Source organism: Gymnodraco acuticeps, unplaced genomic scaffold (assembly GCF_902827175.1).
Source record: "Gymnodraco acuticeps unplaced genomic scaffold, fGymAcu1.1, whole genome shotgun sequence".
In the NCBI taxonomy this organism is placed as follows: domain Eukaryota; kingdom Metazoa; phylum Chordata; class Actinopteri; order Perciformes; family Bathydraconidae; genus Gymnodraco; species Gymnodraco acuticeps.
Genome location: NW_022990361.1, coordinates 226,398 through 252,919, shown reverse-complemented (window position 1 = coordinate 252,919; position 26,522 = coordinate 226,398). Strand labels below are relative to the sequence as shown.

Here is a 26,522-nt window from a genome sequence, read left to right as displayed (position 1 = left end):
TAGACAGGAGTTATAGCAATGTTCAAAAGGAAAGAAGTGACAGCTTTCTTTCTGACAGTAGAAGCAGTGTGTGTGGGGGGGGGGGGGGGGGGGGGGGGGGCCTCTCAGCCATGGCAGATGGCAGATTTCAGACGAAGCTTTTCCAAAAGATCTTTAAGCTTGACATCCAGCCCTTCAAGCTTTGAGGACTTCTGTAGGATCTCGTCCTGCAGCAACCTGAGGGACTCGGCTTTACCTGAACAAAAGAAAGTAGAGGAAGTTACTGAGGGTGTGATCAAACACTGCAGGAACAACTTAAGTCAGTCAAAGTCAAAATACTACTGTCTCCCTTGGTATTATGTCATTGTCTGTGCCTTGCTTTGTAAAAAATGTCTGGTGTCTGTATATGTGACAATGGTTTTGTCGTCACCTGTTCTCTAATAATTAATTCTGAATAATAAAAGTGTAATTCTAGTTTCAAAAGTAACTCGTTATGAAAAGTGGATCTTTTCACAGTATCATATAATTATGGTTATTATATTATCCTGTTTTTAAACATGTACTGTACTTTGTCAATGTGCACCAAGTCTAGATAAATGAAATACTGCGTAGATTAGTAGTACAGCACCATATCATATTATGTTTTTTCATTTGTCCAAAGTAACCAGTAACTATGAGTGTTCAAATGAATTTAGTGGATCTTTACAGTATAGGACATTTGGTTCTAAAAGTTTGTGTGCAGTGGAAGTATAAAGTAGCATCAAATGGAAAAACAAAAAAAAGTACAAATATGTTTATTTCTGGCAATATCCAGAAGGCCAAAAGTGAGACTTAGGGACAAACTGCATGTAGATCAGTCATTACTTATAACCTCTTAGAATCAGAGGGGAGAGTTCGGGGGTATTTATCAAGCATCTCACATTCACCCGGTGAAATGACATTCAGCTTAATGGGGAAACGTTTCAAATCCTCCCTCAGCAGACAGGAAGACTTATTTATAAAGTGTTCTTATTTGAGAGTGACTAACATTACTAAAAGGTTAATGAAATTAAAAGTTGAACCACTCACTTGGTGGTTTGGTGTGCTGCATTACCAGAGGTGAAAGAAGTACTGAGATTTACTTGAGTAAACGTAGAAATACTATGGTCCTAAAATACTCCGTTACAAGTAGATGTGCGAAATGTTACTTAGGTAGAAGCACAGAAACAATATGTACCGGTACTTACAGTATCAAAAGTAAAAGTCCTTTCACAATATTCTATTTTTGATATCATATGTAATATCCTGTTTTTATCACTAACAAATACATATCAGGGCATTTTAATGTTGTAGTTTGTCAATGTGAAGCCAATTTAAGATATGTAAAATTAAAATACTGGTTTGAATGTTTGTATATTGGTAGTACAGTACTGCATCATATCATATAAGCAAATCACATGTTTTAATATGTTAAAAGTAAATAGTTACTATTAGTGTTAAATACATGTAGTGGAGTGAAAGTACAATCTTTGCTTCCAAAATGTAGTGGGGTAGAATAATAAAGTGTCATTAAATAGAAATGCTCAAGTAAAGTACAAGTATGTAACCTAATACAGTTATGTGAAATGTGTTGACATTAAACATTTAATTGAAGTTTTTTCAGTGTACTTTAGCATGGTACTTGAGTAAATGTACTTGTTATTTTCCAGCACTCTACAGTACCTTCCAGAGCCTCGGTCATGGTGTCGGTGGTGTTGGCCAGATCTCCAGCGTCCTGCTTTAACTTGGCCAGCCTGTCCCCCAGGGGCCCCGCCCCCCCCTCCGGGCCCTTGGCCGCAGCCTTGTCCTTCAGCTGCTGCAGCTTCTCCTCCAAAAGCACCAGGTCCTACAAACACACACACAGAAACACACACATATTTGAATTCTCCAACAATACGCAGCAACATTAACAGCGTTCCTAAATGTTTCAACACCGGGAAAATCTTAATGACGTACTCTGACAGCAGACATTTGCAAATGAAAAAAACCTGTTTCAGCTCATTTCAGGATTTATAGTACTCATTGGTGGAAAGTGACTTTGTACCTTTACTCATGTACTGTACATATATGAGGTACTTATATTTAAATTGAGTATTTCCTTTTCCTGCTACTTCATACTTCTACTCCACTACAATTTGGAAAATAAACATTCTACTTTTTACTCCGCTACATTTATTTGACAATATTAGTTAGGCTACTTTGCAGGTACAACATCTTATTACAAAAATGTAATGTAATGTAAAATATCAGCTGTAAATTGTATTGTAAAGTTAATAGATCATTCATTGGAATCCGGTGATAACATATATATTATTGTTTCTACAGTGGTATTGTTACTTTGACCGCCGCTGACGTTGATACGAATGCAAGTGGTGTGACCAAGTATTTGAGACACTTGAGTTTAGTAAAATGAAGAACACCAACAGCTATAACCTCAACCCCAGATGGTTCTACGTCCTCTTTGTTAACTTAAAGGTTTATTTAAAAACAGGCAGAGCAGGTCCCCCACCTCTTCAGCAGCATCTGCCTCATCTTGAGCCTTTTCTGCGTCTTCCTGTGCATCCTCAGCCAGCTGGCCTCCGTTCTTCAGCAGCTCTTTAAGCTCGTCCAGCTGAGGCTGCATCGGCTTTATCAGTTTTGACACATCATCCAGAGTCTTCTCCGCCGGGATCAGCTGCTCTTTGGTCTGCATGAAGAGAACCACCAAAGCTCAGTCATTCTTTCTTTGGAATGAATGTGCCCAACGTCAGCTACGTTTGATGTGTCCTACCTTGTTAAGGTTGTCGCTCAGGTTCTCTATGAGATCCATGCTGTTCTGCAGTTTGACATCCAGGTCAGCGAGGGAGCCCTCCTCCGAGACGATGCCTCCTAGCAAATTATCCACACCGTCCTTTACTCCTAGTGCCGTATCCCTGTAGTCAGAGAGAGAACTTTGACATCAACCTGACATAAATCATCACAAAAAGACACAGCAGAGCATCCTCGGGAGGAGAGGAAGGAGGGCCCTGTATTTCTACATTTGGATTTAAATTGTATTCCTAATAAAAACTATAGGAGCAACTTTTGATGCCCTAAATGTTAATTATCTCAGTCTTAGTAACAGGATAATAAGATCTGTGCGTGCCATTTTGGAATTTGGATTTGTTATCCTAAACTCAACGTAACTAGAACAGATGTGATGCTAGAAAAAAAGGACAATCTTACAATATTTGACTTGAAAATACTATATCTATTGTTAGAGAATATTTATTCGTTATTCCTAAGTGTCAAAGAATAATTCTTCCTTACTCCTAAGATATTTAACCTTATTGCCTGTTGACGTTAATAACAAATCCTGTTCGTGACGCCAGCTTTAAGGAATGTGCTCCAGCACTTAGTGTCAAGTTTTATGGCCTGATAGGGAGTTTTACGACTGTGGGAACACTGGCTTCGAGGCCATTAAGGGTCAGACGCAAATGATTCAGGGTGCCCAGCTGTTTAGTCTCTCCCCAATATGCTCATTAACTCTCTGTAAACTAGTTAAAAGGTCTATCGAGAGAGAGGCTGGGCAGAATTGACATGGCAACCCACCGTGCAGTCAGAACCTTTTGCTGCTGTGACTTGTGATGTGAATTCTCCGGCCGTATCCTTGTAATAAACTACCAGTGTTTGACATCAAAGCTCCAACTCTCCTCGTGTCTCTCTGAGTCCTGACTCTCCATTGCTGCAGAAGTTTCCCTTACAGATATAATGTATCGTACAAAATGATTGTGGTTTAAAAAACGTCAACATATTGATTCATGTTTTCAACCTGTTTAATGATATATATTCTGTGATGTAACACTAGATGTCCTTGATAGTAATTGCATTATTCATTTAGGCTCAAATCTGTAGTTTTTCCACCTTGGCTTTTTTATACGTATATTTTATTAAACAGACTGAAGCGTCAGCAGTGTGCTCCTGAAGGTTGAAGCCCACCTGGCGTCCTTGGCTTCCTGCAGCAGTTTCCTGGCTGTCTCCAGCTGTGGCTCCGCCTCCTTCAGCACGGCCGTGCTGTCAGGCAGGTTGGCGGCCAGGTCCTTCAGCTCCTTGAGCTTCCTCTTCAGAGCCTCCAGGTTGAGAGGTAATTTGGCTTTCAGGATCCAGTCGCTCACCTCCTGGATGTGGGTCAGGTTGGAGGAAGGGTCTGCACAGAGAACAACAGAAACAACTTGCCAATTAGTACTGGAACCAGGAGAGCCTGAACCTCAGACAGTTACAGCGGCGGTCCAGCTCTATATTGGAGCTAAGTGTAGAAATAAGCAGCAGCCTTCGTACCAATGAAGAAGTTGTAGCAGTGTGTCAGTCGGGTGCTATGGAAGCAATGCTTATTTATTTATTATATTTTTGGAATGCTCACGTTTGTACAAGTGGTTGTTAAATGCTTTTCGATGTGACGGAGCAGGATGTACTTTTTTAGAGATTTGTCTGTCTGTGTTGTGTAAAAACGTGTAAAATCCCTTGTCTTTTATCTGCATCTCCCAATGGGAACAAAGGAATAACCTGCACCTGGAACCTTCCTTCCATATATCAGGGGAGGGGGTCAGATGTATGTGGTGGGGCACCAGCCGCCCCTCGCTATATTCTGCACCACAATATTGTTTACCTGATAGGAAATCCTTGAGATCTTTCACAACGTCACGTGTCTCCTTCAAGTCGTCTTCTAGATCTTCTCTGGCCTGCTTCATCTTATTGGACAGCTTCTCTGCAGTCAGTCTCACCTGATTGGTGTTTTCCTGTGCATCCTGGAGCTGTAAGGGATTGATGTTGTGTTATACAATGCCTATAGAATCTGAAAATATTGCTTGTAAAACCGGAGCAGAGGTGTTGGAGTGTGTGTGAACCTTCTCTGCAGCGTCGGTGATCTTCCCAGAGAGCCGGTCCAGTCGCTCCTTCACATCCTTCACATCAGCGTCGGCCCTCTTGCTGAGCGGCAGGGCGCCCACACACTTTTCGCCCTTTTTACAAGGTGGGGTTCCCTCCGGAGGACACAAGTCTTCACCCTCACACTTCAGAGGGGTGCAGGGCTCTGAGCGGACACTGCCACATACCTGAGAATATAGGAGCCATGGTCTCATTGTAGGAAAAAGCCATCAAACAGCAGGTGTTGATACAATTCTCAATTAATGCAAAAGTAATCAACCAGTATCTTCAAAGCTGTAGTTTTGATAATGCTCAGTGATGGATAGTAACAAAGTATAATTACTATTAGTATTAAGTGGTACTTAAGTACAATTCTGAGTTACTTGTACTTTACCTGAGTATTTTCAGTGTATGCTACTTTTTACTTCCACTACATTTTACAAGCCAATATTATACTTTTTGCTTCACCACATTTATTTGACAGCTTTTGTTTCTAGTTACTTTTTAGGTTTAGATTATTAGCTAATAAGAAATCTTATTAAATAAACTGATATATATTTCTTGTTAAAGATATCCAACAGCATATACAGTTATTTAAATTAGCTCTACATCATATACCAGTTGTTATAGAAATAAATCAATAATCATAATAGTAACCCAGAAACTCAATATATATAAGATTCTAAAATGGGCTATCATGCAAAGTAGTACTTTTACTTTTGGTACTGGCATATTTTGCTGCCGATACTTTTGTACTTTTTGAATGTAGTATTGCTCAAATCTGAGTACTTCTTCCAACACTGATCGTGCCACAAAGCACACTATCTGTCTCCCTGCCTGAGGCTGGCAGTCACCTGTCTGGCAGCAGGAGTGAGGTCCGGTCGGGAGGCTATGTCTCCGGTGTTGGCGGGCTGTATTTGGTCGCGAATGTCATTCGTCTCTTTTCTGAGATCAGCTGATTCCTTTACTGGGGTTTTGCTGTCATCCACTTTCTTAGCTGCATCGGTAGACTCGTTGTAGGCGTTCTTGATGGTAGAAAAAGCTCCTAATGGGACAGTTAAACAAAACACAAGTCAATTCTACGATGTCCCCATATAAGAACGTATTTTTGAGAGAAATGGTGGAAATGGTGCATTTTGATTAGAGCCACATAAGAGAAATTCTATTTTACCCTCCTGTTTTGTTCTAACTTTGGTGTTAACATAAAAACCTACAAAATGTTATTTAACACCCTTTTAATCTGTAAAGAATGTCTCAGACCAATGGTACATGAATAACTGCAGTAAATATACAAAGAATAGAATAATGTATTCCAAAATTAAAATGTTATCAAATTGTACTATCTGAAGAACATAATCTGGGGTTACCCATTCATTTCCGATGGCGCTCATTTTTAACCGGGAACATAGTTGACTAAACCATCATAATGTAATGAAAGTGGTGATCAGCTATTTCAAATGTTACTGTGGAGGATATCATCCGGCCTCAAGGCAATCCAATGACAAACACAATATTTATGATTGACTAAATGATGAAATCAGTCAGATTTGACCCGGACACAACAGGAGGGTTAAATCATGCACACAAATAACTGCACACAATGATCTGTCACTAGGTGTAGTGTGCAGCGTGACGGTGTGTCCTTGTTTCTCACCGGAATTGTTTTGAGTGACGGAGTTGTCCTTTGCATCTTTCTTGGCTTTGTACTGCAGAGTGAGACTGTCCAGCAGAGCCTGCAGTTTGTCCAGCTCTGAGCCCAGACCAGGAGTTCTTTCCTTGGGTGACAGCTCATTGTTGACCTTGTCCACCTGGTCCCTGCAAGACAAAATTAGGCACCAGTTAGAGAAAAAACCCAGAAGTTAGCGGGTTCCCATGTGTCCTTGGTGGAGCCTTACCTGAGCTTGTCCAGTTTGGACAGAGCTTCATCGATCTGTGTGGTGGTATTGAGTGGAAGAAAGATGGATCCCCGGATCAGGTTCAGGCTGTTCTCCAGGACCCGGATGCGAGGTCCAAAGTTTCCAAGATCACCAGAACCTCCAGGACGGGTAGGGATGCTGGGGGAGAGTCTCCCCAGGGCTGAGCTCAGGTTCTGTCTCTGGGCGTCCAGCGTGAAGAAGCAGGAGGGACATGTGGTGCAGCCCGGGAAGGAGTCGCAGTGTCCCCGACTGCAGGAGTCGCAGCGGGGCCCCGTGACGCCCGGCCGGCACAGACACACTCCGGTCTGCTTATCACAAACTTCTGGAAGTGTTCCTTCAGCATCACACCGACACGCTGCGGAGGAAGAGACCATTACAAGACGATAATAAACACTAAGGGGACCCTCAGGGGCCCACACAGTTTAATAAAGTTGTATATAATAATATAAAACTCTAATACCTCAGTCATTAACACGAGAGGCACAATACTACAACTGAAAATGATCTACACATTACACTTTGGTTGAACAGTTTATATATAATAAATATAAATACACATTTTAATTATTATATTTTTTGATATACATTTTTATAATTTCATAACAAGACAGATATCACTACACACTGACCACACTTGTTCATGTTGTTATAATGCATTTTCCACGTAAATGTCCAAATATATTTTTACATGAATCGCTAGACACAATGATTACAGATATAGTAGCCTTGAAGAGGCCTGCTTCAATTGGAATGAAGCCCCCCTGTACACCCCACTACAGCAGCCTTGGTTCATGTCTTGAAATAAGCATTAAGAATGGACCTGGGACTGTAATCTGGTACAAAAACATAACTGAGACCAGATTAGCCTGTGCTAAACACGGGATCTGTGAGTGAACAATATCTTGTTATTATTTATTTCAATTAAGTACTGTCAGTCCTGCACAACCCTTCGAATGTATTTCACATTTCTATACAAAGCTACCTCTTTTAATATCTGCACAGCTTTCCAATTTTTGTAACAATGCACATAATTAATGTATTTTGTCTATTTGTTACCCTTTGTTTTTGGTTTATCAATATTTCATGTAAATACTTCTCTATATTTTTATGTTATAATAGTTTCTTTATTAAAGGAATGGTATGCTCATGACACTCATTTAATTTTTTTTATCATCCGATAAAACAGACCAGTCTCTGCCAGTCTCTCTTTTTTTTTTTTTAATCCGATGACATTATCAGTGATTTTAAACTGATTAATTACCGAAATAACATCAACACTGTGGGCGGCGCCATTTTACCGGACGTGACGTAAACCATGCGTTTGGTTTCGAGGACACGTTGATGTTCATGTTATTTACTGTAGTTACTCTCTTCAAATATGCCTCATTGTATCGCGAAACATTGCCACAATTCAGATAGGAACAATCCACGGAATGCTCGGTTCCATCTGTTGCCAAAAGGTAAGCGTAGGAAGTACGTTCGGAGGCAGTGGCTAGCGAAATGTGGCCGGCCCGAACCGAAAGATCCACAGGCATGTATGCAGCGAACATTTCAAGTTTCCGGACGACTACTCTGAGAGTATGATAAAACATAACATGGGATTTATTGAACAACCATTACTTAATGGAGATGCAGTACCATCGGTCTTTCTGGTGTCATCACCGACCAGGACACCAGTTCGGCCAGTTGAGAAATCGCCCTCTGCAAGTGTGAAGCGACGGAGGACCAGAAGTAGTGCTCGGAGTAAGAATAAGGTATGTTATGGCGCATTTCCATTGCAGCGGGTAGCCCCGTTTAAACGTCCTTTATCGTCCAGGCCAGGCCAGTTTTTGGTGGCCTTTCCATATAGCGTAGTACCGGCTAGTGGGTATTTTCCCCCAGTTTTTCCGGCCCCATAAAATCGTGGTTCTAGGGCCAGGGACAACGAGGCTGAGTATGCTAAACTAGAGAGGGAATCGCTAGCAAGGGTAGTACTACATGCATACATATCTAGTAATCAAAATCATTGTATCTACTAAGTAGTACTAAGTAGGCTCGAACCTGTATGGCTGAATTCCCCCTTCCAATCTCTTCATATTGCTCAAAACTTCTTCCTCGGCTGACGAGTCCGAACTCAAATACTCCAAGTTTTCGTGTGTTTACAAAGTGAACGCATGGATGACGTCACGACCATCACGTGACTACTGAAAATGGGCAAAATGGCAGCGGCCTGACGGAATATACAGGTTTTGATAAAAAAGAGCTATAAAATCATTATTTACCGGGGAATATCGCTGATTTCTTCAGGGTATGGTTTAAACATAATGTTTCACTAAATACTGAAGTTTTGATTAATTATCTAATGAGTGGAGCATTCCTTTAAATATTTTTTTTTTTGGGTTGTTTTTCTTACAATGTATCTTCTTTAACTGTGTTTATGTATGCACCATATACACCTAGGCAAATCCCTGGTATGTGTAAACTTACTTGACAGTAAACCTGATTCTGATTCTGAACCTTTCTTAAATGTGAATCCAACATGTACTGAATATACTCAATTAAACAAGATACACTTGTACCATGCACCGAGACAGAAAACTAATCTCCAATGGAGTAATGACATTCCATGACTCCAACAAATGGTTTATGAACCACAAAAGGAGTAATCAGGGGCGCACCTTGCGAACAGGCAAGGCAGGCGACTGCTTGGTGGCCCCAGACCAGAAGCGGGCCCCCAAAGAAGGTATATTAAGAAGGTCCACAGCAACGACAACATGAAACACCCTTTAATTCACTGAAACGACATGTCGGGAATCCCCCTCAAGGCGGCCCCATGCATAGCGTGCCGTAAAATGCTGCTTATTATCTTAAGTTTCGTTGCCTTAAGTTTAGTTGTCGCCTGTGCGTGGTGATGAAAAGCTGGTTCGAGGGGCCCCCAGTGAATGTTTGCCTAGGGCCCCCACATACTCTAGGATCGCCACTGGGAGTAATGAGAGAGAGCTCACGCTTGCAGCCGATGAGAGCGTCTCCGTACGTGTTGTCGGGGCACTCGGTGCATCCTCGGCCTCCAAAGCCCGGTCTGCACTGACACTGACCGGTCACCTGGAGAGGAGGAAACAGAGCTGATTTTCAGTGTAGTCACATTGTCAGTTGATATTCACTGATGCACTAAAAAAACAGAGACGTTGACTTAACTAAATGAATTATGTCAACAAATCATACACAATTGTTTTAGGTTAGTTAAAACAATTAGAAAGCAATAATATTAAGTTTAAATAAAAAAAGAATAGGTTTACTATTGCTTTCAACTAACCTAGTACAATTATGTAGAACCTGTTGACGTAATACATTTAATTAGAGTCAATGTTTCGTGAAACAATCATTTGGGAACGATTAAGGGATTAGGGGAAACTTATTGAATTTCATTTGTACTGGTATTTTAGTCAAATGTTCTATTACTCTTTGGGGTCAAAGGTGGTACCTGGTCACATGTGTCGCTGTAGGACCTGGTGGGGTCACAGTTGCAGGGGGTGCAGCGTCCTGACAGAGAGGGTTTCCAGTAACCTTTAGAACACACTTCACAGGTCAGGCCGTGGAAGTGAGGACGACACGGACACTGGCCGGTGATCGGGTCACACACCTCTGTCAGAGAGCCGTCCACAGAGCAGGAACACTCTGCACAGAAGGAGCAGTTAGGAAGATCCCCGGACACACACTTCAGACTGAGTGATCCACTGCAGTAACAGTGATAGTATAATGAAGGTTTCAAATGGAAGCTAAAGAAGAGAGAAACATCTGATATCTGGGGATTATGTGTTTAAGGATTCTCAAATTCAGGAGCATGCACTGAGACCCTTCCTCTGATCAGGCTAAGCTAGTATTGCTGAAACAAAGTGTGATATACAGTATATTATTATTATTATTATTATGTTACACTCACTGGAGCAGCCCAGAGGGTTGGAGGTGCTCAGTCCGTAGTAGCCTCTCCTACAGCGGTCACATCGGGGCCCTTCAACATTCACCTTACACTGACACAGACCTGTGCTGTCGTCACACCGGCCCCCGTTCACCGTCCCCTCAGCACTGCACACACAGCCTGCAGCAACAACACAAGGATGTTATACAAGAGAATATTTTGCACATTTTGCATTCTCAATTCAAACATTCATGCCATAGTAAGATTTGTTTTGTGTTGTATAACATAACGTTCAGAGTGCTTTCCATCCCACTGATGATCCACTCACGTAGGCAGGCATCAGGGCGGTCCATGTGGCTGTGGGGGTTGGGCTGGTAGCCTGGGGCACACTGGTCACACTTTGGCCCTGTGGTGTGGTGCAGACATCCCTCACACACACCTCCACTCTTCCACCCGCTGGCCTCGTACACCGCCTGGTTGAAACGGCAGCGCTGAGCGTGGTTGTTACATTCACAGCCTGAGGAGAAAAGAACAGTAATAATTAGTTAACTGTTGATATTTGATCCCCAGCCACTGCAGGCAACATGTCCAATAAACTAAACCCCACATCAGAAAAGGCTTCAGTGTGTGAGTGAAGGCTCGTCTCATGAGCAGGAGCACTTTGTGTGGCAGGCAGCCTCTGCCTTTGTATGAATGTTTTAATGCTGACTTGTACAAATCAGATTTCCTGTTTTCAGCCTCCACCGTGACAGAGCTGGACACCAGTGAATGCCAATATCAACCTACAAGGTTAGCAGTGATAAATACAGGAAATGACCTCACCCAAACTGCAGAGGTGGAAGAAGTACTCAGATCTTGTACTCAAGTAAAAGTAAGTAGAAATACCACAGTGCAGGAATACTCTGTTACAATGGAATGGCTGCCCTTTGTAGAGATTGAGATTTAAGAAAAATGTGCAGTCTTCTCTTCATTTTTCTCCAGAGCTGTATGTGTGTTATAATGATTGATCAAAGTGTTCTCAAAGCTGGTGAAGGTGCAGCTAGTTTGAATGACTTTGTATACTGCAGGGTAGCTGGTGGATTTACTCCAGGTGGAACTAAAGTCTGATTCAACACTTGATTACATTTCACATCATTCATCCACATCTGTGAAGTAACTAAAGGGATTAAATACATGTAGTGGAGTGAAAGTACACCATGTACCTCTGAACTGTAGAGGAGTAGAAGTACAAAGTAGCAACAAAGTACAAGTACCTCAAAATTGTACATAAGAAGTGTACTTGAGTAAATGTACTTAGTTACTTTACACCACTGCAAGACTGTAGCCTTATGTAAAGTAACTTCTTCCACTAACTGCTCACTACTTGATTTAATCGCCTGCTTGTTTAGAGGAGGTGAAGCAGGAGCAGGTCTCACGTTGGCAGGCGTGTGTGTCCCCCTCCTCTGCAGGGCTCCAGGGACGGTCGTTGTAGAGGTCATCACAGCGCTCACAGTTCACACCTGCTGTGTGATGCTGGCAGTCACACTGAGGATTCACCTGCAGAGAAACACAGAGAAAGGATCACTGCAGCAAATCAAATAATAATAAACAAATACGGTTCTGAGACATTTGGGGTCGAAGCTGGGTTTAGCATAGTTCACTGAACAATCTGAAACGTTGACTTTAACTAAATGTATCATGTCAACAGATTTCACATAACTATTAGGTTAGTTGAAAGCAATAATATTAAGGTTAAGTAAAAACATTAAGTGCAACTTATTATTTTTGCACTCAACTAACCTAATACAGTTATGTGAAATCTGACATAATACATTCAATTAAAGTCAACGTTTCACTTTTTGTGAAATAAACCAAAAGCAGGAATAAGCTGTAAGAAAAACATTTGCCTACCAGCAACTCCATAAACCCCCCCTTCCTCAAACCCCCCCACACACCTGTATGCCGCTGGCCTGCGGGCTGCTGTAGGCCTCTGGCAGGCACCGGTTGGCGTGTCCGTGGCACATGCATCTGCCCACCACCTTCATCTCCTTCAGGGCGTAGAACCTGCTGAGCGCTCTGCCTGGCACCCGGGGGACATCGCCCAGCTCTGTGAGCCTCACCCTCAGCCCCGTCACCCCCGACACATCTGAGGGGGAGAGAGCAGGTCAGCAGCGTACCCTGTGACCCAGTGAACTCATTCATGACAGACAATTGAGAGACTCACCTTCAATCTTTTGGCTTTTGGAAGCTGGAACATAGGCATACTGACGCAAAGGACTGTATTGGATCTGGAAAAGAGACATTTAAATGTCATTTTAATTTATATAACATCATTGTTTTCCTTCAGTGTGATTTGCTCTTATTTCACAACACAATGTTTTTTTCTTTCTTTGTGAATGCATTCCTGCCCAGGCTTTAACAGGTTGGAACTGCGTGTATACTTGTCTAAACATCACATTTATCATGAGTTAACGCTAAATCAATTACACATTTTTTCCAAAATTACACAAAACTGCAGGAATTAAATCTAGTTTGTAAAGGTGTTTATTTTTAATAATACAGTTAATTTAACCCTTCAAATCACACACAAATCACAAAGTGTTTATTGCCTTAAAACCTACCTAGATATTTTCTAAAGAGAGCAAAACACCTTACACTGAATTTGGCCAAATTGTTTGCCCACAAGCAGCACAAAAAGAAGACACTGAAACAAGGTCTTCTTATGCTGAGGACATCACAGTTCTTCAATTTAATAACAATACACATTTAAACAATGTTAGATCTTATTTTAAAATCTGACAGAAACGAAACATTTAGAGAAATGAGCCTTGAAAAAGGTAAAGCCTTACGGTGTGATCTTGGTATGGGCTTGCTCCAGTAGGGGGCAGTGTGTAGCAGTATGTGTGTTCCAGAGTCAGAGGAGTTGCTGTGGGGATGCCAGGAAAAGATTTTGCACAGTCTGTAGCCAGGTACAGGGCGGGCTGCCACCCCTTGCCGTCATCCAGAGTCCTCTCTATAACTAAGGCATTGGGACGAGGACTCTGCGGAGAAATACAAGTGCTCTGTGATGCAAAGATACAATACCATCCTAAAGAAGATTTAAACATCCATCAAACAACAGAAGTGAGTGTGTTTCTTTGTGTTGGTGTGATCCAGCATACCTTAAAGCTGAGCTGCAGGTTGTCCAGCTGGAACAGATTGCCCAGGTCCAACTGGAGGGTCACCGGGGTCACCTCTACAGGAAACACAGCAGCACACATGTTCACAGAGAAATACTTTAATACTCAAATACATGTTTCAGATAGATTTCATGACGTTTGGTTTCCAACAGCCAAGGACAGCACTATTTTTCTTTCTTTATCTCTTTCTTTCTTTCTGTGCCCACCTTTCTTGGACTGCCACCATCTCTGCGGTCCGGCGGTGGACAGGACGTCCCGGACCGTGTGGGCCAGCCGAGCGTTTGGGTTGGTGGAGTCACATGGACAACACTTCATCCTCCTCTAAGAATCACAAAACAAACAAACATCAGTATCAACGCGCTTTCCCACAGAACTGCATTGTAATATGTGTGTATGTCCAGTGTCATTAGGGGCAGGCACAGCCCCACCTAGTGTCAGCAGAAAGTAATGCAAATAATAATTCCCAAAATATGCAAAAAATATATGTTAAAATATATTCTAAGATCATGTTTAGTCATCTGATTCGTCTGTACATTGCTGTTTTAGTCTGCGTTCTTCTAATTAGTGCCGTGTTTCTCAAAGTGGGGGGCGCGGGTGCAAGACAGTGGGGCAAGAGACCAGGAGGAAAGATTGTTATGACAACAAAAATAAAGAAATACAAAAATAAATTCATAATTTGAACAATTATTGATTCGGAAATAATATGCTACAGTACAAGTACGTCTGGAGCACGGTCCATTTGTGACACCTGTGGAACGTGACTAGTGAACGTGAAATTAATTATAAAATACAAATCACAAAACCCCGATACAATTTGAAAATGATTTCTAGCAACACAACACCGGTTTCCACAAAGCTAACTGAGGAAAGGTCTTTCTAAGATGAGTATTACCGTGACACTTCATGTGTTTGTATTTGATGAGTCAATATGATTCAAGCTTGAAAGCATAAAATAAACATTGTCGTTATAAGCAGGAAATAAGCATTGAATTATAATCAGTATTCTTTTTCTTATAAAAAAAACAGTGCATCTTTTTTTAATGACATGAGAGGATTAAACTCTTACAAAGTTGGCTGTGTTCATGTCATGTTGACCACCACCTCTCCTCAGTTAGCTCAGAGGCTTATAAACTTGCCATGTGTGGGTTAAAAGTGATTTCATGTGGAGGCTTTTTCCCAAGGTTTGTGGCTTTTGGCACTGAGGCCCGTCACCAAACAGTGTGTGCAAGCTCACTGTTTGCATTTAGATATTGCCAACTGCTGTTGCACCAACTGTACATGTTATTATGGTAGAAACACATTCAAAATACTTTTTAAGTAATAGTCCCACATTAAGAATATTACTAAAACAAAAGTGTGTTAGAAACACATTGGAAAGGATAAGTGTATGTGGGACATGATACCTGTAATATACAAAGTGTGTGAGAGTTTGATGTTTTCCTATCATTTAGCTGTTTTGAAACGCAACCCCATTTATTTGAATTCATCAAGATTTTTCTCTCATTCTGGATTCCTTTCATAACGTGGAGGCAAAACAATAGTTCACTTCAAGAATTCAAAATACGAATTGGTAATATCATAATCATATCGGGTGTTAAGTATTATTATATGTTACTAAATGTGCTGCTCGGAGCAACGTGATGACGCAGAGCGAACAAGATGGGACTGGCCCTCCGAGCTGGAAGTGAGGGCTTTACTATTGTGGCTCTTTGCTGGTAGTTATGAGTGTGTGTGTGTGTCAGCGCTGAGGTACAGCTGAGTGTTGTGGCCCCTCCCTGACTGGACGAGGTGCGGCTCAGGTATTACAAAAAGGGAAAGCATTGATCAGTCAGAGAGAGTCTCCCCACCCAACTCAGCTATCCATGCCCTGAGGCGCTGCAAACACACACTGTGAGGGACGAGGGTTACACAACATCACACACGTCCTGATGCTCTGTCTTGAGGAGGGTTTGTCTGAGGTTAAGGTTACCTTAGTAACTAGACGGAAACTGATCTGATAGTTGGAGGACATTTTCTACATAACAACACAATAACGCTAACATGTGCTAATTAACTGTAACTCAAGTACTGTCTTTATTATAACGTGCAGGAACTTTACTTACACTATACAGAAGGTAGGAGTTCAACAACATTACAGAGAAACTATCTTGAAGGTGGGATCACACACACACACACACACACACACACACACACACACACACACACACACACACACACACACACACACACACACACACACACACACACACACACACACACACACACACTCTACAAGTACCTAAGGTACATTGTACTGCAGTTTGGAACCTCTGGGCTTCTGTCCAGCTCCTGACCTGTGCTGCCTTCTCACTCTGTGTTGCATCATTCTTTTAATTATTATTTATTTGACTATTATTGAACTAAAATACTGCCCTCAAAAAAAATGTTGTAGAACACATCTTTAAAAACAATCTCTGTCTGGGGGAATTCTGACAGCACAGCAGACAAACAATACCACATTTAAACTTCAACAAGATTAGATGTTGTAACTAAACGTTGAAACTATTCATCAAAGTTCCAGTGCAGTTTCACCACAAACAAAATGTCAGAGTGATACATCATGAAAGATGATCTGTTGGGTTTTATCTCACGTTCTCTCCCCTTTTGGTGCAAAACATTTTCTGTATGACTCTTGCTCACTTTTTGACCTCTGTCCTCTCTTATTACAAGATGTAAATCCAGTAAGAGGGTGTTTGTGCTGAGCCAGCAGATGCACTGATTTTTCAGACGCTGGTCAAAGAGAACAGTTGCAACATGATGCCCTGGCATTGAAATTAGACTGTTTCACAAATGGGCTGTGGACAGTGGCCAAACCCCCGCAGCCTCCCCCCTGTCTGTCTGGTCACCCTGACCCCTGACCCCCCACGCACAGAGCCATGCGAGGCCCGGCTGAGACGTGACTGGGTGGTTTCACTGATATCAGCTTTTGAGGGAGATGTGCCTTTTTTATGTTTTCTCCACATATTTGACCCAACAGCTCTTCTAAGCAGCCCCCCTCTGCATAGCAGTCTCCCTCGATCAGGAGCGTTTACTGAGGTTTGATTACAGGGGATTTTAGAGGGTTTGTATAAAATTGTAACACAAACCAGAGACACTTGTGTCATCACATCTTTGATGGTTCACACAGGACTGTCCTACCTGTTCGTATGGGGTGCAGTACACCTCGGAGCCCGTCAGGCCGCAGGTGGAGGAGGCATGGAGCTGGTGAGACCGGCCCAGCAGGAGGTCATTGCTGGGGGGGTAACAAGCCCCTTGAGAGCAGTCAGTCTGGGCCTGTGATACTGCAGCTATGGCTGTCAGGAGGGGGCAGCACAACAAGAAATGAAACGTTACAATGGGTTTTATAACTATATGAACAATGTAAGTCCTCACAAACAGGAATCTCACACTTCACAGCAAATACTGACATTAATCATGCAGGGCCGATCCTAGAAGGAGGGTCTACACAGGAAGTCAAACTAACTTTCCCCTGCACTCTGCGCAGTAATGTTTGGAATGTTAAAGATTGTTTGTGTTAAACTAAAACACACCACAAATCCTCTAAAATGTTGTGTTATCTGGATTAAATAAATTATCTTTCATTTATTAATATATTTACTTTTTTCTACTCAGCAGATGGGAAAGTATAAATATTTAAAAAACGTAAAACTCCATGACATTGGTAATTAAAAGGCATGTAATCCCTTACAGTAAGTGTTTTGATATAATATGAATGTCTCTTTACAACAGTAGAATGTAATGCCTTTTACTACAATGACCTCAATCACATGATACTTTATCAAACCAACCTAACCTGATTATATTGTTGATATTCTGCCTAATCCAACCTTTAAAATGAATTCCCTAATCTATCTATATACTCACCCCTAATGAAGCACAATGTCTGCAGTAGGCTACTCAAAACGGATGCTTTCTCAAAGGGTAGACACAGCCAATGTCACTCATTGTGTCTGAATTGTATATAAATGTTATTTGTACATTTGTACTAACACGGTTACGAATATAATTTATTTTGTTAAATTTGAAGAAAAAGGTGTTTTAAGTATTTCCCCTAAAGTAGGGTGAAATCATTCGAAGAGAGTATGCAGGATTTCATTCCAACCAATCACTGCAGCACAGATCAGGTTAGTTTCAACTCTCTGCTAGAAAATGCAGAGACGCATAATCAGCTGCTGTAGTGTTGGGCTGGAAAACCTGGTGAAAGGTGCAGGACATACTTGAAACAGAAAGAGAGCACAAAAGCAAAAGGAAAAAGAACACATTCTTACCAGCTAAAAGTAAAAGTAGTCTCATGTTTTGTTCGTCCTATGAAAAAGTCTGTTGAGAAAACAAAACAAATATCAGCAGGCGGGAACGATCGAATAGAATCAAAGCCAGTCGTCTGTATTTCCTGAAGTGGGACTCACCTGCAGTGTGTGTGCTATCAGCTCTGTTATCTGCTCTATATAACTGTGTTGCTGCCAAGCTGCTGCGTTATAAACACGGTCTCACCTGGGCGCTATGACACATTGTGTGTAAGAGTCACACCCTTCCCCTCCACTCCCTTCACTCCATGAATCAACACACACACACACACACACATACACACAGACAGACAGACAGACAGGAAGGCAGACACAGTCAACACGAGGAAACCACAAACTTAAAAAGACTCATCCAGGTGTAATACAACACAATCCTGACCTCAAATATAAAACTTAAACGGAGCTCCAAACATTCCATCTACTCATTGAACCAGTTAGAAAAACATCAAATGTTCGTAGATGTGTTTCTTGTTACGGTGCAGGCTAAAACATGTCTTTACAAAATCTAGTATTTACTCTCCCAGATAACTCTTTTTCATGCAGCACCATCATCATGTTAGCATTTGAACATGTTAATGTTAGCATAGCTCTAAGCACAGCCTGACAGCGCGTGAGCAAGGCTGTAAACCAATGTAATAACTAGTATGTCATTTGTATTTGTGACACATTCTAATTCCAAACTGAATGCTATATGCAATTAAAACAAACTCTGATTGTATTAGAATCATACAGCTGCTATACACTTTAAGAATACATTTTAAAGCACAGAAGCCTTAGTGAGTGAAAAGACACTTTTATATGAACTACATTTAGATATCCACAATAATGTTTTCAATAGTCAGAAAGACATTTCAGAAATCCACAAAGTCATCATTTGACAGGACCAACTCCATCACTTTTTATCATCCATGTTTGGCTTTCAATATCGATAGCCATAAGGCCATTTTTGATATTCGCAGTAAAAGTATTACTTTTAAAAACTCACTTAAAAAAAAATACAATCAAATGTTCACGATTAATAATTAGATTTTCAGTTGTCAAAGGTGGACCCGCTCTTTGTTTGCTCAGATTCTTCCCCACAGTGGCTGGCAGAACACATTGAACCTTAACATTCCTTAAACGCCGGGGACTATCATGTCTCAACATATCAGAACCATGATGCCTTAGTTTGAATCTGTAATAGCTATTTATTTATCATGAAATGTATGTTACACTTAAACACTGTTTTGTGTTTTTTCCATTCATAAAAGCAGATTTCTGGGAGGGGGGGGGGGGGTACCCTGTCAGATACATGCCTGTGGGCGGTCTTACCCAGCCTGTGTGCTAACTCTGAGTGTGCAGTGCTGCTGATCATCACCTCTGTGTAAGAAATAGTAGCCTGAGGGCAGCTGAACACACGTCATGTTTTTCTCCATTCTCCTCAGACACACTGACTAAGTCCAAGCAGGGTGTGTCTACTGACTCAACTAACACACACACACACACACACACACACACACACACACACACACACACACACACACACACACACACACACACACACACACACACACACACACACACACACACACACACACACACACACACACACACACACACACACACACACACACAACTTCAGGCATGTACGGTCACGACTTCAATTACACAGGAGATCAGATATAACTGTCTTTTATTCTTCTTGGTAACATCCTGCTGTTTCCTCTCTGTCAACCCGATCCCTTGGTTACAGTGAAATTGAGCCATGACTGCCTTTTTAAAGAATCACAAGGTGACCGATAAACATCACTGCAGAGCAGATACCTGGGAAGCACCTGGGAAACAGTGGGGAAAAGAAACTAGAACAAAACAAGTTACATTCACATAATACACTTCTGTGTGCCTGAACACGTTTCTGCACTGTTACTTTGGATTATGTGTTCTTCATGTCTACGGAATGTTTTGTACAGGGATCTATTGCTTTTAGCGTGGTGTTATTACAACGTACATGTGAGAGGATCATTGCACTCCTCAACAACTTTTTGTAAAGAACATAATGTTTTTGGAACTTAAAGACAGGGTTGAACTAGCCACAAAGCATGTTATACTATTACAGCAAATACTTTCCATACAGTTGAATCTTCGTTTTTACCGACATACATCTGAACATTAATGACAGAGCAAACCAATGGCGATTGATTCATGTCCATGTAGCAAACAAAGACAAACAACAATGGGCCTAGAATAGACCCCTGTGGGACATCAGTAGAATATTGATTACATCTGAATGAGGTTTCTTATTTGTCTCCTCACACTCAGTCATGATTTATAATGATGTCACTTATTTACTCTTGTTCTCCATTTTATTATTATTCCCATACTTTATGTGTAGTATTTCACTTGTCCATGCTGAATGGTGATTTATGACACTAGTTTCATTGGCAGATTGGCCATTCATCAAAGGACAAAGACACAGACAAGAAAACAAAACAGCTACAAATGGCAAGATAGAGTGCCACAGTGACGCGTCCTAAAACCCGGAAGTATGCTGCGCATGGGTTGCTTCGACAAAAAAGCAATGCATTATCTCCATAGGATTTTGAAAAATAGCTCGAAATAAGGTCTGTGGTTGACACACAACCACAAATCTAATCATAAATCTATCGATTAGATTTATGATTAGAAAATGATAAAAGTGGGGTAGACATGTGGATATTATCCGGCTGAACCAAACGTGATCCGTCTCTTAAGTGTGTGTCAGCCACAGACCTTATTTCCAGCTATTTTCCAAAATCCTATGGAGAATGCATTGGTTTTTTGTCGAAGGAACCCATGCGCAGCTTACTTCCGGGTTTTAGGACGCATCACTGTGGCACTCTATTGTAAACCAAAGATTCAAGTGAGGGCCAGGAGCACCAACGTTTGAATAATGGGCTCTACAATCATTTGACATACGAACAGCTGTGACCAATATTGATGATTATGATGGTTCCTTCTCATTTAGGGGTGCCAGTTAGGCAGCACGCACAGAATCACCTCTGAAATGTGAAATGTCCATGCAGCCATTCATCACTTATTTAACTAAATCTTATTTAGCCAATCTGCAGTGAAATTATATACATTCTATCAGGGCTACGAATTGAAGCAAATTTAACAGCACACTACACTAGAAAGCTAGCTCTTGAAAAAGAGTAAACGTTTAGGTATGGAAAAATAAATGTTTCATTGTGTATGCCAGTTTTCTCTTTAAATATTTGAATAACAATAAAACAATAATCAGAAATCAATACCATCCCCATATTCAAGTTGATATAATCATGTAATCTCTGCTTCTCTATGTGTCGTCACACGTCTGCACTCCCAGTGCTGCTCCATGTGAGTCAGCACTATGTGGCCCAATTCTAAACCGCCCCCTACACCCTACCCCTACACACTACCCCTCCGTTTGCGCGTTCGCGCGGAGGGTCCGCCACATTAAGTGCTGTTCCAAACCAACGAGTTTTGGGAGTGGGTTATCAAGCCCTCCAACAGCGAGTCTGCATCGGTCCTGACTTCACCTGCTGCCCTACCTGACCGACTCAACGCTGTGTGTGTCCGCCAAGAAACAAGCTGTGTACAAATAGTTACGTGGAAACATTCACTGATAAACTGCACAACAAGAGCTATTTAATATGCCTAACTGGCACCCCTAAATGAGAAGGAACCATTATAATGCATAATGCAGACACATGCATTTCCTAACATTCGGTCTATATGCTGTAAAATGTATTATCTCTTCAATTTACACACGGCATCTATTGCACGTCTGTCCGTCCTGGGAGAGGGATCCCTCCTCTGTTGCTCTCCCTGAGGTTTCTCCCATGTTCCCTTTAAACTGTGGGTTTTCTCTGGAAGTTTTTCCTTGTACGATGTGAGGGTCTAAGGACAGAGGGTCTAAGGACAGAGGGTCTAAGGACAGAGGGTGTCGTTTTTCTCATACTGATATTCTGAACAATCTGTGCTGTTGTATTTGCTGTAAAGTGTCTCTACTGCTATTTTTATTATATGTACAGCACTTTGGCTCCACCAAAAATCGTTTATAAATGTGCTATATAAATAAAACTTGACTTGATTTGATTTGAATATCTTCATACAGATGTTAACAACCTTATGGTTACTTCCTATTTGTTTGAACATAGGATAATGTACTCATGTCTAGTCTAGAAAACGGTAAAAGTTGTGTATATTTACACAGACTTTTGCAAAAACGAAGCCGTTTATAAACATCAGATTTTAAAACAAAATATGTTTACAAAAAAGATATGCCATACAAGATTTTTAGGGTTTTATTTTTGTTAATTTTAATCCAAGAGATGCTGATTTGAAACCGTTGTTACGAAAAATGATGGCATTTCCTGTTTCAGCTGGAGAGAGGGGAGTTCGTCCCAAAGCTTGCCGCTGTTTTTACACCCTCCATCTGACAGGAGGGAGCCTCTTTAAGCTGAGAGTGTGACTACAGACGGAGTTCACTCCGTCACGGAGGGGGAGTGGGTAGGGTGTGGTTTGGAATTGGGCCTGTGTGTGCTCCTCTCTTTGGTTCCACTCCGTGTGTGCTCCTCTCTTTGGTTCCACTCTGTGTGTGCTCCTCTCTTTGGTTCCACTCTGTGTGTGCTCCTCTCTTTGGTTCCACTCTGTGTGTGCTCCTCTCTTTGGTTCCACTCTGTTGGTGTGCTCCTCTCTTTGGTTCCACTCTGTGTGTGCTCTTCTCTTTGGTTCCACTCTGTGTGTGCTCCTCTCTTTGGTCCCACTCTGTGTGTGCTCCTCTCTTTGGTTCCACTCTGTGTGTGCTCCTCTCTTTGGTTCCACTCTGTGTGTGCTCTTCTCTTTGGTTCCACTCTGTGTGTGCTCCTCTCTTTGGTTCCACTCTGTGTGTGCTCCTCTCTTTGGTTCCACTCTGTGTGTGCTCCTCTCTTTGGTTCCACTCTGTGTGTGCTCCTCTCTTTGGTTCCACTCTGTGTGTGCTCCTCTCTTTGGTTCCACTCTGTGTGTGCTCCTCTCTTTGGTTCCACTATGTGTGTGCTCCTCTCTTTGGTTCCACTCTGTGTGTGCTCCTCTCTTTGGTTCCACTCTGTCCACAGGTCACAGCAGCTGAAATGCTGCAGAGGACTCGATTCACACAACCTTTCCCCTGATTTGGAGACTGTTGATGTGGAAGATTCACACGGACTCCCATCAGCTGGATGGAAAGCCCTGACCACCTGTATGGTTTCAGCCTATAGCTACTAGCAGTGCACACCAACCTAACAACACCTGAGGAACATCACGTTCATTGTTGTTACCTTTACTTTTTTTGGTCTTTTGATGTATTCATGGCTTTTGACTTATTCACGCAAACATCTAACTAGAATCAATAAATGTACTATGTACACACTTCACAGTATATTTAAAGGGGACCCCTATTAGCTGTTACACTGCCAAACGGTTTCAGTTTTAGATGTCGCATCAGTTTTCGGGGGGGAAATAATGACGTTAGTTGGACTAGGAACTTTAAAGGTTCACTATTATGCCCTTTTTTAGGTTCATATTAATATCCTGTGCCTCTACTGTGACATGTTTACATGCTTTAAAGTTGAAAAAGGTCTTTATTTTTCTCTTACTGTCTGTCATATTCGGTATGAAAAGGAACAATGTAACAACATTGTTCTTATTTGTCTAAAGTCTTCAAATCTGTTACAGACATACTAACCCAGCAAGTATCAGTATAACATTGTTGTCAAGTGGTCGAGTTGTGGTTGTTTTTCCCTTGCTTGTAATTTTCAACATATACCATGTTGGTATGATACTGTACATGGTATGGTACAGTACTTTACATTCGGCATGGTACCGGTTTGTCCTCATTATCTTCACAAGGTAAACGGATACAATATTCACACACTGTTCATTCTTTGAATGAAACTCATAACACAGCAGTCACTCCATTGTAAACCCTACTATAATGGAATATTACTCATAGCACCAGTGACAGTGACGACTGCAATAAGCCAACGCAGACCTGGGTCAAAGTTTCTCAAATCCTTTTTATTTCCATTGACAGTCCACCATGAATATTCAGCAGCTGTGTGACACTGTGCGGGTGGGGGGAGTGGGGCTATAAATGAGGACAGTGTCCAGGGAAGATGTGTTCTGCCACAAACTGGAGCTCAGTAGGGTCAACGAGTAACTAGAACAAACACCAGACTAAATCACAGTAAGTTTTTATTATTTAGTATTCAGTACTAGTGTGTGTGCTGTGTGTGAAATGCATAAATGGAAAAAAACGTCACTGTGTTTGCAAAAGTCATCAATTGCCTACATTGTGTTGAATTTCTATTTTCAACTTAATTAACTGTAGATGACATTTACATATATTTCATATCATGTGTACTGTATATACATGAAAGAGTATACACTGTCCAACCGCTGGAAAGACAATCGCATTTAAAAAATCTCATCAGTTGTGAATGATGTGGAATTAAAAGGATTATGAAAGACATTGTTTATCTGAAAACAGCTGATAACCTCTAAAATCATTTTTTTTCCAGGTCTGCATTACGCTCAGCCCACCCTTGTGCCTCACCGTTGTAAATGGGAAGCATGCAGGAGTTGATCCCCTTCGTCAGAGAGATTCTGTCTCAGAGACCCAGTCGGGGTCTGCTGAAGGTCTACCTGCTGGGTTCAGTGTTGGCAGTGCTGGGGACAGTCATTGGCCTGCTGGAGACCGTGTGTCAGCCCTTTTCCTCTGGTGAGACCATGGACGCCGAGATGGTACTCATGTTGGCCCGGGAGCAGAGAACAATGGAGGCTGAGAGGCAATGCAGTATGGGGGGGCAAGAGGAGGAGGATGAGGAGCTGGTGCATGAAAACGGGGCTGCGACCCAAAGTATGAACCTGGTCCGGTCCCACAGACTGAGCCAGCGCAGCATGGCCAACCGGCTGCACGCCTCCTGAAGCAGGGGGTTGGCCCCAAGGACTTGAGATATTCATTAGGAAACTGCTGCTGAGAGGTGCAACACGTCAGAAACTTTGTATGCACTTCTGTCTGAACTGCCTTCCATTATGTGCTGCTTATTATTGATGCCTTCAAGTGCAGTGGGAAATGTGTTTAGTTTTGTTTTACCTTTATGGATTGAAAACACATGAGAGACCCCCCAATGAGAGCCTTCATGGATCAGTCGAGACCTTTTGATAGGGCAACCTATATCAATCAGTGAAGTCCACAAAAAAACAACAAGAAAACTAATCTGTTAGAACATGAACAACTGTAAGTCATAGACAGTAGTGTAGAGTTGTAGAAGAAAAACAGACATATTCTACATATTCCTCTCTGGAGTATTCTTTGTGGTCTGCAGGTAGATATAAAGTAGTCACGGTTACAAGATATGAAAACCCAAAATGAGCCCTTAAATAAATAAAAAACACTCACTATGTGTGTCACATAACTCTATGCTTCTGTTGCTCCTGGACAGCAACAGACAAACTAAACTGCTCTCTACAGGGTCCATCTATTCTCATATATAGTAGTACATAAATACTATTGACCTTTGAGGTTGAAATGGGACTATGAAAGCATGTGAAGGCTTCATGGTGTTGAAAGGCTTCCTGCCTGTGGTGAGCTGCTGTAGCGCCACCTGCTGGCTGGTGGATGTAAGTGATCTGCAATGAGAGGAATGTTTCTTGAAATGTTATGCGATGTGTAAATACTGTAAATAAATATACAATTGTTTTCATACCAATATGTGGTTATGTAGAAAAACATAATAAAAAAATGTTTGCACTTGCTGACAGATCTTCACAGAGCACGACCTAATTCTCTAGCATCACTTTGGTATTGACCCAAACACATTGCAAAGTTGAATAATCCAATGATACAGTGTTATGTTAGTGCAGGTAACATTATCCACAGCAGGTTAGAACCCATTCAAACTTCTCTCCCTTCATGTCTCTTTTCAGCAGGCAACCTGTGCATCAAAATATATCAGATTCTTCAGATTGTTAGAGAACTAACATTAATCTTTAATAGGTACCCATTAAGGTTTCAGGCATATAAACACATAAAACCATAAGTCACTTCACACACATTGTAACGCTGACACTTTCAAGGCGTTATTGTTCAATTAATTAGTTTTACTCACATTTGTAATCACTGATCTGGCTTCTAATGATGGCTTAATGTTGTGAGGCTGGTGTGGTTCATCAGACATTCAATACCATTGTGTCTACACTCATTTAACAAGGACACTCTGCCTTTACAAGAGTCAAAGCAAATTAAAACAAAACAGGCAACTCAAATTAAATTATAAGGACACTTGGATTGTCTTTCTTTCTGTTGTGTTAT

At 41.6% G+C, this 26,522-nt stretch overlaps 2 protein-coding genes and 1 long non-coding RNA gene across 3 annotated transcripts; 2 read left to right on the top strand and 1 right to left on the bottom strand.

The window, feature by feature from the left end:
- Positions 1 to 92: 92 nt before the first annotated feature.
- si:ch1073-15f12.3 (laminin subunit beta-3) lies at positions 93 to 18,441 on the bottom strand. The gene is made up of 23 exons (XM_034224188.1): positions 18,293 to 18,441; positions 18,155 to 18,203; positions 17,025 to 17,179; positions 14,054 to 14,168; positions 13,830 to 13,903; positions 13,518 to 13,709; positions 12,893 to 12,956; positions 12,624 to 12,814; positions 12,105 to 12,225; positions 11,018 to 11,206; positions 10,714 to 10,869; positions 10,255 to 10,448; positions 9,779 to 9,875; positions 6,774 to 7,149; positions 6,533 to 6,693; positions 5,733 to 5,923; positions 4,860 to 5,066; positions 4,622 to 4,766; positions 3,955 to 4,162; positions 2,768 to 2,909; positions 2,507 to 2,683; positions 1,681 to 1,843; positions 93 to 235 (listed from the first exon to the last, which is right to left on the bottom strand). The coding sequence occupies exons 2-23, from the start codon at positions 18,177 to 18,179 to the stop codon at positions 105 to 107; spliced, it is 3,474 nt and encodes a 1,157-aa protein (XP_034080079.1). The 5' UTR covers positions 18,180 to 18,203; positions 18,293 to 18,441; the 3' UTR covers positions 93 to 104.
- On the top strand, positions 8,490 to 14,368 carry LOC117551345. Its single transcript, XR_004569774.1, has 3 exons — positions 8,490 to 8,548; positions 11,427 to 11,560; positions 12,078 to 14,368. It is a non-coding gene; the product is annotated as an uncharacterized LOC117551345 (long non-coding RNA).
- Positions 18,442 to 24,337: 5,896 nt separating the features above from the next.
- On the top strand, positions 24,338 to 25,916 carry LOC117551363 (G0/G1 switch protein 2-like). Its single transcript, XM_034224222.1, has 2 exons — positions 24,338 to 24,395; positions 24,730 to 25,916. Exon 2 carries the CDS (start codon positions 24,773 to 24,775, stop codon positions 25,133 to 25,135), a length of 363 nt encoding a protein of 120 aa, XP_034080113.1. The 5' UTR covers positions 24,338 to 24,395; positions 24,730 to 24,772; the 3' UTR covers positions 25,136 to 25,916.
- Positions 25,917 to 26,522: the final 606 nt, after the last annotated feature.

Bases quoted from the DNA above. Each gene is read 5' to 3' on its own strand.
- si:ch1073-15f12.3 (XM_034224188.1), bottom strand. From the start codon at position 18,179: ATGAGACTACTTTTACTTTTAGCTG. The intron at 13,710-13,829 runs GTATGCTGGATC...ATTTCTCCGCAG, and splicing joins ACCTGCAGCTCAGCTTTAAG to AGTCCTCGTCCCAATGCCTT. The intron at 7,150-9,778 runs GTGAGCTCTCTC...CTTCCTCCGCAG, and splicing joins CGCTCTCATCGGCTGCAAGC to CGTGTCGGTGTGATGCTGAA.
- LOC117551363 (XM_034224222.1), top strand. From the start codon at position 24,773: ATGGGAAGCATGCAGGAGTTGATCCCCTTCGTCAGAGAGATTCTGTCT.